This window comes from Lichenostomus cassidix, chromosome 8 (assembly GCF_008360975.1).
Source record: "Lichenostomus cassidix isolate B80296 chromosome 8, HeHo_3.0, whole genome shotgun sequence".
NCBI lineage: Eukaryota > Metazoa > Chordata > Aves > Passeriformes > Meliphagidae > Lichenostomus > Lichenostomus cassidix.
In genome coordinates, this window is record NC_139489.1 from 15741619 (window position 1) to 15753628 (window position 12010).

At 39.5% G+C, this 12010-nt stretch overlaps 1 protein-coding gene across 1 annotated transcript in view; it reads right to left on the bottom strand.

Annotated features, from left to right (window-relative positions):
* Positions 1 to 12010, bottom strand: part of TGFBR3 (transforming growth factor beta receptor 3) — a 114008-nt gene that overhangs the window by 25265 nt on the left and 76733 nt on the right. Inside the window, exons 5-7 of the mRNA XM_085068051.1 lie at positions 11339 to 11522; positions 5757 to 5925; positions 3489 to 3636 (exon numbers count right to left, since the gene is read on the bottom strand). Of these exons, the coding sequence (XP_084924177.1) occupies positions 3489 to 3636; positions 5757 to 5925; positions 11339 to 11522 (501 nt within the window). The remainder of the gene's footprint in view (positions 1 to 3488; positions 3637 to 5756; positions 5926 to 11338; positions 11523 to 12010) is intronic.

A 12010-nucleotide genomic window follows, 5' to 3' on the forward strand; every position in this document is an offset into this window, starting at 1 on the left:
ATCACATCAATGGCTAAAGAACAAGCTGAACACAGACGCTGCAGGAAAGGCATGACAACCCACTTTTCAATGATTTCTGCAATGTGATTGAAATGCACTGATGCAGCTGATACCATGGAATGTTCCACAAGCACTTGCATTCCCATGCTTGATTACCTTCTCCATCATATAGGCTGCATCTTCTTTTCATCCCCACTGGTTTTCCTCAATGTGAACAAATCTTAAATCTCTTTCACTCTAGAACACCAAAAGATTGACTATAGAGATCTCTTTTAGACAGTGCTCAAATGGACATGCTACACAGGTCACAGAGCTCAGTTGCACTTCTCTACCTGACATCAGAAAAAGTTTTTGAACAAAGATGTGAATAAAGAATGTAGAGAGTCCTGATGGAATGGCATTGTGTACCTTCAGCTCCCTCCCTCATTTCTTCCTAAAGACCCAGTTCTGCAGCCTTTAAACACTTGGAGCTTCACAACTGAAGTTAAAGATAACTTCAAGTACAGACTGTCTGGTCTGAGGATAGTTACCAGTACAGTTATCAATGCTCAAGCAAAGGCCACTGAAGATAAGATAAAAAAATGGAGCAATAGGTACCCTAATTTTAGTGCCTCACTACTCTTTGGGATCAACTAATCTTTGATCTTCAACAAAAGCAAACCTGGACACGACTTACCACATATTTTCATATTACCACACAGCTTTGACTGGTAGGAGTTATCACACTCCCTCAACTTTGCTGCATCTCCTTACTTTTCTGTCATGAGGAGACAGCTGAGCAAATATTTTCACAGAACTTTACTGTCCTAGCTGGCATCCAAGCATTTCCAGGGCTTGTTTACACCACTCCACACTGAGCCTGTAAATGTTCAGTCTTGCATTGCCTCAGTGAAACAAAAGCAAGAATGAGGGCCTGCAGGAATAGAACTTCCTTCACTTGCCTGCCCTGCCAGCACATTCACACACAGTGATCGAAACCAGGCAATCTGAGCTCCTACTAACCTACTCAGAATTCTGACACCGTTTCAGAAAGTGGTGGGCAGTTGTTCTCAGGTAAACAACAGTCCCTCCAAGCTTCTGAAACCCTCACAGGTTTCTTTTGTTGCACCTCTCACTCCTCACCCCTCAACAAGCATATTTTCTTTGTGCAACTTCAGTGCAGAGTTCCCAGCATTGCAGAGGGACACCAACTGCAAAGGAAGTGATGTGAACAGCAGAGTACAAGCACAATACCACACAAGCACTGCATGTAAGGACTGCCTGCACACAGGAGTTAAATACAGCCTGGGAGGAAAGCACTGCAGATACACCATGTGCAATTAATTTACCTAAACTCCTCCCATTTTACTCAGGTTTGTGTCCATCCTCTTTCAGACTTTCACGAAACACAGCAAGCTGGGAGATGAGCTGTATGACCTAAAACATCTCTTTCATTTTTTGTCTGTGAACTTGGACCTCAATAACTTACAGTCCTGCGTTTGAGGCAGCTTAGCCCTAACCTTTCCCTCTCAGCTTGCCAACCCCCTCAAGACAATTCTAATTCATAGTGAGGGCAAGAAGTTAGGAAAATTGAAGTGCATGGAACTGCTTCAACTAATAAAAAGAACATTGTGAAACATTACCTAATTGCTTAGTAATGTTTTTATGCATTGTCTAAATTTGGGCTTGGAAAGGCCTTCAGCTTCATAGAGATATGAAGAGATCCAAAATGCTGCATATGCAGGCTTGTTAATGATATGGGTGAGTTTAGTTCCCTCCCTTACCCCCTCTAAATAAAGGAAAATGAACACATATTCAGGAAATGAAGCATCTATATAACTGAAGTAGTAAAGTAAATAGTTACTCACAAATCCTAACATGAATAAAAAGTCTTTTAAATACTGACAGTTCCACATATATTTTATGTACTACTTTTTTAATTAATCTAAATAAAATGTTACCTTTTGCCACTCATAACAGAAGTAATTTTTAATTATACTTTTTACTTATACTTTCAATAAAGCAAAAATAATAGCAGCCTTGCTTTTCTATATTCAAGTGCAGCATTTTAGAAATTTTTAAATCCTGTAGAAATCCTCTTGTGAAAATTGATCATCCATAAAGCGGTAGCTTCATGGACATGAAATATGGTACTTGAGCCATCTCCAAGCACGGCGTGAACTGAAGCACAATTCTCTATCCTGTGAAAGTAGATCCATATATGCCTAAATATACAGTGGTGAATTTCATGTAATTACCCAAACTGAAACGTTGAAGTCAAGCGTTGTTTTTTGTCCTTCTGCTTACAAGAGTGGTAATCCTCAGCAAGCAACCTTGACCCTTCTCTTTAAGGACTGGCTATTTCGGACCTACAGAATGACCAGAACACCCTTTCCCGTCCCTAAGATAAATACGTGTCAGGGATCAAAAGAGAGCTTCATCATCCACCCTAGGTAATCTTTTCATTCAATTTTCTGAGCAACACAAAAATATGTTTTCTTTTATTTCACTTCACTCTCAAAATCTAGTATGAAATCCTTCTTACCAATCTGTTTTCTGAGGAGATTTAGATCAAGCAGCCTTTGGATCCTGCCAGAATTTCCTCTGCACACATTAAAAGCAGAAAGCAACCAAGCAAAGTGAAACTTCCATAAATACAAAGAACTGGAGTTTGAAAATGTAACTGAATTGCTGAAAAACTGCTAATCATGAAGCTACTGGGTGGTCCTGAGCAAACATTCAGCTCAACTGTACCATGTGCATGTAACTGATCACTTAAGACAGAAATAGGCCACAAATTTATAGACTGCAAGATGAGTTCAATAATATTTATTTCAGAGCAAGGGAAAACACGTTTTCTTACTAGAAATGGTGTACCACAAAGCCGGTACCAAAAATCAACATGAATCAGCATCTCCAGTAATTCTAGAAGTTTAAATTTAAGGATCCTGGTTTTAAGTTTTTAAAAAATTAATTTTTGCTGTCTGAGGAGAGATGAGGTCCATTTGACCAACTACTCACTGGGAACAGAAGTACTGGCAGGGAAGAGAGATAGAGACTACTATAACCACAAGCAGAAATTAAAGAGTTTCCACCTGTAAAGGGATGTGAGTGTGTGCTGCATATCTAGTATTATCTATTCTGCACTTAAAGGTATTGTTCCAACTTCTGAGATGAACCTGTTGATCCATTCACCAAAGTAAGAGCAAAAAGGGAGATGTACAGCCAACTCTGTGTTTAGGGTGCTTCAACAGAAGTCAAAAAGACAAATTAAATCCTTGCACTAACCCCCTGGCTTCTGCCATGTGTTGGTCAGTTTCACATATACTAAAAGATAATGAGAATAACAAGTTTATGTATTTACTCCTGAAAATGCAGTAATAATTAAAAAGAAGCAGCTAAAAGAAAACATTCAGAAATCAACATGGTCTAGCACTATGTCACATTTAAATGGATTCTATACTTTTGCAGTATGACAGCTCTCAAAAAATAAAGGTGCCTTAACTTACAATCACTTCCAGCTTTCCCTGGACATCATGAGACTTGATAACCCAGTTGACAGACTTTCTGCACTTGAGGATAAGTACGACATCTCTGACAAGTCTGGCGCCTGGTTGAGATGGTTTAATGTCAATGATTATATCCACCTGGAGAGCACTGTATGTGGAAAATAGAAAGTTAGATCAGAACGCCAGAAATTTTCAGCTATCAACCTTCTTCCAATCCATCATGTTTCCACTGTCTGGCCAGCTGATTAAAATGCTGGATATTATCCCAGGCAACACAACATGTGCAAAACAGATTGTTATTCCATATACACTTAAGTGGTTCTGCATAACAATTAGAAACAAGTACTTTTCAGACAAAAAATATTTCTCTCTCTTATTTACAAGAAGTGTGCTACCCAATTCACCCATTATTTCGTGCAGGTAAGTTATATGACTGGTAGATTGCTTTCTAAAGTAAACAAAATTTTCTTATTTCACTACGACAGTGCCTAAATATAACTGCTTCAGTTTCCTCTGGCTATAACTGTATTAAAACTTAAAATAATACATTAAGAAAAGCAAAAAGACAAATTAAGCAGCTTAACACACATGTACAAATAACCCAAACCAAACCACAAGTACTATATTGGGAGGTATCTCTGCCTAAACAGTTAAGTTATTGAATTACTTTGCTTAAGATCTTGCATGCTTTGAGGAATTAAGCAGTGTATTCAGTTTCCAATACTTCTGGATATATACTTACTTTAAAAAGAAAAAAACCCCAAATGTCCAGCCTACTGCTTGCTGGAAAATAGATGAAAACTATCCAGCTTTTCAAGAACTCAGTAAAATAAGTAGAACAAATGGGTTCTTACCCATCAATAACATCCCATCATGCAAAATACCAATTCAATAGAAAAACCCATACTTCCAGATCATCTTACAGGGCCATACATCACAAGAAGGTGCTCATCCCCAAGTAATAGGTTCCAACTAATATTCTGCACTGAGACTTAGTGTATCTCGGGACCTTTGTTCCATCTCCTGCAGTTTTACACATGCCCAGCTCAGCTGCTGTATGTTTCTTTGGAGATTTAAACTTTATAAAGATAGCTGTGGATAACACATAAAACTAAGAACAAAGTAACTTAGTACCTTTTTTTTTAAAAAAAGGCTGCAACTCAGGGCACACAGACCATAATTTGGGGTTACCTACTCCACTTCCACTACACCTCAGCATTTTCTTACTCTCCCCAGGTTACTAGGCAAGATTATCAGGCTCTTGGTTCAACACCTTGCAATGAGAATTATCCTTTTCACAAAATCACCTCTTCCCAGCTCCATCTCCCTGTGTGATTTTCTCATTAGGGATAGGATGTGCTCACGTGTAGCTGCATGAGAAGCATAATTGGACGATGATATCCAGTGTTGGCAGTAAGCAGACAGGATTTTAATTCTACCTTATCTCTGATGAAATTGTAATCATCTAAGTTTCATAGCAAATTCCTGTTCTAGCAATCATACTTGGCACTTAGGAAGAGGTTTCCAAGTATGACTGTCTGAAGCAAACGCCACTCATGTTCTCCCACTAAGATCTAGGAAAGACCAGCACGGGATGAGTATTTTAAACATCTTACCTCCCAAAGGTACCTTGGACAATTTAGATAATCATCATAGAGAGTTACAGAGAGTTGCTTTCCCTAACCAGTAGTTATGAAGTTTTTTGGTCAGTGGACCACTGTTAACCCTTAACATTTATTGTAATTATCAAACTACCCCTTAAACTCAACTGGAAAAGTAATAAAACACTGCTGTGAACCTTCAGAGCAACTGTGGAACACTTACCATAGACCACAGATCACTGGCAACCTCTGGACACTGTTTGGAGCCACTGTCCTAGGCTTTGCTGCCAGGTGACATGTCAAAATTCCTTTCCAGCTCTCTCACCACCTCATACAGTGAGCTAACCTCAAACGCTCTCTGTCAGATACTACCCTTACTGATATTCCCTTATTCACCTTATCTTTGGAAAAACATGATTGATTCAGCAAGAAAGAGGGCAGTATATAGTCCATAAAAGCTATGTTTTGCAGTTTTGCCCAGAAAAAATCCTGTGATCATGAAGCAGAATTCAAAATCTTTACATCCTGAAGAACCAATTTCTGTTTAAGGCAAAGTACTAAAGCCCAGGCTTTACTTGTAAGGATGAAATGGCTTCTTTTTTAATAGACAAGTGAAATTTTTAGCTATTATTTCAAACAGTTTTAGCCTATTTAGATGATACTTTACCTGTTAGGATTGGAATTTGGAGTGCTTAGCTCAATGATATGAACTTCTCTTTCTTGGACTAAGTTTGACATAAGGCATCCCTCTGCTGGTTTTGGTTGTAGATATCCCGCAAGGTAATTTAAAGAGAGAAAATTCTTTTTTATGTTGCATGAGGGAGGAAAAACTTGATCTGGAGAGGAAAAAAAAAAAGGTATGTGTACCTTTAAACACAGACTTCAGCTTAGATGTATGCAGGTACCACATCTACGTCAGCGTGGCACTATACTGCTGAAAGGTGTATCTACCATCTATTATAAGCACATATAATAAATCATCAGATTGAAAGGGAGATCACTGTTGCAACAATACATCACCTTTCTGATATAAAAGATATACTTCTAAACTGAATAGTTACTATTTATAGATTTAAACATTTAATGAAAGATCCCTGCAAAGAGAAAGGTGAAAACAATACTGAAGGAAAATATATGTGAAAACTTTAAAAAATGAATAAAAATACATTTAATTTGTTCCTTGCACCCTTAAAAGAGATTTCTTTCTTTTGCAATTTACTCAGAGATAACTTTTGGAATCAATTCCTTCTCCCAGTGGAAAATGTTTTATCCTTGTTACTATAAACTTACAATTTTTTAAATACTACAGAAAGTACTTTCCATTTCCTTATTTAATGTATTTCCTATATATTGTGTAGTCAGAGTCAGTATTGACTAGAAATACTGCATTTCTCTTGCACATGGAAAATTAAAAACAGCAAGAAAATGATGGAATCAGTTGTTGGTATTAAAGTCTGATCCTAATATCCACCACTGAAATGATGAAATTCTAGCATAGACATTCAATCTCTCTTTTGGTTTCAACTGCCTAGCTGAACATGAGCATTACAGAATCACAGAATATGCTTAGTTGGAAGGGAGCCACAAGGACCATTGAGTCCAATTCCTGGCTCTGCACAGGATACCCCAAGAGTTACACCATGTGCCTCAGAGCATTGTCCAAACACTTCTTGAACTCTGTCAGGCTTGGGGCTGTGACCACTTCCTTGAGGAGCTGTTCCAATGCCCAATAGCCCTCTGGGTGAAGAGCTACTAGTGTACAATGCAAACCATAAAAAATAGTCACTTCATAAGAAGTTCTCAAGCACAGCACACATTGCTGTACCCCAAGAATCAGTATTTCCACTGAAAATCAGGAACACTTGACATATCTGAGATAGCTTGATATTTGAATTGCCATAATACATAGAAGGACTAAGTACCACGTTCAAAGACATGAAGTCCTGCAAGACTACAATTCCACATTGCTTTACAAGAAAGATTTTTCCTATTAAGGGCAGTAGCAAGATACAAAAAAGAGCTCAAAAAGAAAATAAATCAAATAGTATGCACTGGGAACACAAAACTGTGAGCAAACTCTTAAAATCTGTACTGAGGCCATGGACTCTCTAAATGAGAGCTGAAATGTCAGCTCTGAAGTGCATTTGTGTGTGCTACGCAACTTTGCAGGAAGACCAGAGACTCCTGTGACCCTGGTCTCTGCAGAAACAATTAGGGGAGTTTCTTCTTCTGATCTTATACAAAGTAGCCTTTGAATATTAACCCTGTTGCCTCCCCTACAGAAGCTACTAAAGCTGTATAAGCTGTACATATATATATGTAACTATTCATACTGCCCCAGCAAAGCACTCCTCTAACATCTGGTATGTGCCCTGCCAGATTAGCCTTGAACGCAGCTGCAGGTCTGCCAGCTCCTCCCACAATAGCACAGAATGGAAAACGATCCCAAATGGTCTATGCTGAGCTTGAATTTTTAAATACACACACACACACATACACACACACACACACAGAGACACTAGGTATTTGCTTCTTAACTGCCGTGCAACATGATTCAGGCCATAAAATAACAGTATAACAGTTCTGGAGCAGTTTGTGGGTAATTAGCACACGTGCTATCATTTGCCATTGCAAAGAACTCAGGTCTTGCTCCTGGCACTTCCATTAGGCGTCTCTGGAGCTCTCCAGAACTGCTGCTCTTGCTGCCAGAAGCAAGGAGACTCCCCAGCCTGGGCCTCCACTCAATAGCTTGCTTTTCCTCTGCAGCAGATTTTAACTCTATCACGGGCTACTTGACATAAGCACCAAAACATATTTACTCTCTTCCACACCAGTTACCAAAATCAGGCTGGAACAGAAAAGAGGACCCATTTCATCTTTCTTTTCTCACTACACATCTCTTCTTTGTTAGTTTCAGGGCTGTCTACTTTGGAAAGGGACTGCAGGTGTCTGCAATCAATTAAAAACATTACCAAACCAGCCAACTAACACTCAGCTTATGGACTGTGTGCCTCTCTAATCTCCACAGACTCCCCATATGGAATCAGATGTGAGGTTTGCAGGCAACACCCTCAGCAGAGGGTCTCTGGCCAGCAGGCTGGGGTGCCAAGGGGTGCAGCTGGGCAGAAAGCAGCAGAGCGGTAAGCAATGGCCGGCAGCCACCTTCTCCTTCAGTGAGTGCCAGGCTGCCTGGATGGAGAAGGAGGATTGCACACCAGGAGCTGTAGTTTCTGTGTGCAGCACTTCAGTTTGACTGATGAGGACAGACACTGTCTGCTCTGTTCTGCACAAATTAGGTGTCATCCACAGGTTCTTGGCTAAAAGTTGAATATCCAAGCTTAACATCATCCTGAGGAGGTTTTTGTGCAAACGAGCACTGTTAATCAAGTGTCACTGTCCAAGACAGGCACCCTGAGCCATAGCAGTTGGATTCAGCAATAAAAATCCCATCCAAGCAGAGCTTGCCTTTCAAAGTCTGAGCTGGGGAAAAGCAAGGTGTTTGGAATTTTTCTTGGGCACTCTGATGGTAGGGCTTGTTCATGTGTATTTCGCAGTTTGCTAGCCCTTAGCACAGCAGAGATCAGAACCTTGACTGACATTGAATGGCAGGATAGAAATGAGATCAAGTGAGGGGCTGCAGGAGTCTCTGGAGGGAGAATGCAAACTCTAGGCAGCACTCATCCCACAGCAGGACACGCAGCTAAGCCAGACACAATGTGACCACGTACAAGCATTAACTAAGCAAGCAGGGCATGCAGGATACGTGCACCGGTGTGTAGTGGCTATAAATTCAGAGTCAAGACTGACACTGCAGCTTCTGCCAGGACAGAAGCACAGTGTTACCATCTGTAAACAGACTGTACCTTTACCAGTTTTGTTACTGTTATGGCTGACTAATTTTTTCTTACTTAGCGAAGAGATGTGTTGAAAGTAGGCTCCCTCCAGACTAGCGCATTTGCCCTGGATTTACACTGGTGATACTGGATGCATTAGGTAACATTCAGTTAACTGATAGGACTTCCTCACTTGTTCAATCATGTCTTATGGAACCACGAGGAATTAAACTGACTTCTGTTGAAAAACATGTACCAAGACCAGTTTCACCATGAGCAGTCCTGCTCTCTAGAATCTGACAGTGATTATCACAGCAGTCACTCTGCCATCTCCATTACACAAATCAAGGCAAGAACAAGAACCCTACTTCCTGTGCCCTCTTCTTCCACACCCCCATTCTGGCTCCTTAAAGTTCTTACTGTGGTCACCATCCCTGCAGTATTTGATTGGCCACTTTTTAGAATCAACAGGATTCAGATGCACTTGGCCCTGATCCAGTTTGCCAGTGCTCTCAGCTGCCTTTCATTTGCACTTTCAAAAGTGACTTAAGAGACCCAAGGCATCAGAAGCAGCTTTATTCTATGAAAGAAAGATCAGCCTTCTTGAGATCTTTCTGTCCTTTGGCTTGCATTTTCTGTCTGTGAAACTTCTACACTTCTACAATGTTACATCTTCCGGTTTCAGGTCTGTCTAACTTGAGTGAAGCAGAAATATCGAAAATTGTATGGGCACAGCAATTAAATTCTGTATTGGTCACATAGCAAGGAACCACTTTGTATGACCACCTACAGATTACAACAAATACTAGCATTGATTCACAGTGTCAGCTGAGGGTACCTTACTAAATCGTTCGAAGAGTGTAGGTTTGGTATGAAAAGGTTAAAATGTACATCACTGTATGCTGTGGTTTGTGAAATCCAGTGATTCTATTGTTCACTCTGCAGAGAAGCAGACCAGGAGCACATCATCCCACGTGGTTTTCACAGAACTCCTCACATGATTGCTGCAGTTCAAGAACTGACCCCCTCCCTACCCCTGAACACATGCATAACCCCCACACATACACACATTCATTCTTCTGCCAAGAATTTAAATCAAAATCCAATATGGTTACAGCTGAGCTAGTTTGTAGGAGCCTTCTCAGAAACTGTCTGTTTTGGTTGCCTGCCAAGTTCCATTTTGTGTACTTACCCTAATTAAATTGTGTTTCAATGCATTCTAAAGATTATGCCAAATTCTCCTCTTTAGTCTCCTGGTTTGACTAGAGATGTGCAAACCAACAAACAAAATTTCATCTGTTTTTTTCAATGTATCTAATTAAACATTTTTCTCTGCAACATAGAGACCACTACTCCCATGTATATGTTCCAAGAGCACTTTAATAACCTAATAAATATATTTCTGAATGATTTTCTGGCATTATAATCCAAGACTGGTGCCAAGTAGAAAAAAAGAAAAATCACACAGGGGAATCCTCTACAAATTTGGCAGGATTTGAATAAAACCAATACAGGCATGTTCTGATTTTGAGGGGCAAGCCTCATATGTCAGGAAATCAAATGATCAGATACAGGTGGTTAGGAAAGAATGTTTTCTCCACAGAAGGCTTTTGGTTGGGTGTTTTCTTTTTTCCTGTAAACCAGCTAGTTCAGCTATTCAGGAATTTCTGTAGAGATGTTGCTGCAGAGGATCATATAGTTATGTCATTCCAACGCTGCTCAGCTATGGCGCTACAGCCTGAACCCTACCCCAATATGGAGCTGGAGTCCTCTCCCACCTGCACTAGGCCACCTGAGGAATTTGGCATGTGGCTCACAGGGACAGGCAGTCTTTCTCATTGGGATGAAAATATATAAGGACAAACTGAGACAACTTGTTTTGGTGAGGAGAGCAATAATTCTTTTCCCAAAGAAGCCTGGATTGTTATACAAGCAAATACTGAGGGGAGGGGGGTGGAAACCAAACCAAACAAACAAAAAACAAGAAGACAAAAAATCCACACAAAACCCCACAAAACAAACAAAAAACCAAACAAAAAAACCCACCAAAAAAAAAAAAGCCTCAGGTCTTTTTAGAAATTTCCCCCTACTTCAAGTTCTCCAGTTCTTCAGATGAATGCATTCAAACAATCACCATGAGTAACTGATTTTGTTTAAAATGCAAAGTTTGACTCATAAGATTCTGACTAATTGCATCCACATTTATGAGCATAAAATTATGGCACCAGAATCCATTAAGAGCTGCCTAAATCCTAGATCTGGTGTTTAGCCTTGCTCTTATTTCCCTGCCTTCCCCCTTCATATCACATCTCTTGGAAAATTAGAAGTACGATTAAAAATTAAGTGAAATATAAACAAGACTTATTCTCAGTACGTAAAAGTGTCTATGAATTCCGTTGATCCTGTTTTTGTTTACCTTCTCCTACTTTAATATAGATGTTTCTTGATATTTTAAGTTCAGTGAAAGATGTTACTGCTCCATATTCCTTCTGGGCCCACTGTAGCAGATGTTCATTTTTCTCAGGAAAAAGCTTTTCTTCTGTTTCTGCTGACAAGGAGAAGTTCCCCTTTTCAAACTGAACAACGGAACCTAAAGACACCTGATGGGAATAAAAACATATTTTTAATGTGGTACATTTACCCACGCAGACACGTAGCATGTTTAAGCAATGTAATCTGTCACATCCAAATGCAGTAACCAAAGGTGATTATGGCTTATTTCCAGCAATGCCTAAATGTTACATGCTTTAACATCTAAATTATTCCTTTTTCAGAGACATTTTTAAAAAATGAAGTCCATATTCTCCTCTAAGAGAAGGCACAGGTAATTCAGAGTTCTATTTGACCAGACCTGTCACAAAAAAGAGCTTAGGAATCCTTTTGCCAGAATTGTTTTCAAAGTTTAAACTAACATCTGTTTCAATTCTGAACAATCTTTCTTATTTGTTTTCAAATGACTACCATGAAATGCTTCCTTTGAATGAAAAAAGTCTTTATTATTCAGTGTAACACAGATTACACCACATTCTCTCAATACTCTCATACTTCTCAAATAAGAAAGCAAAGTCTGTCATTAGAGTTAATCTAA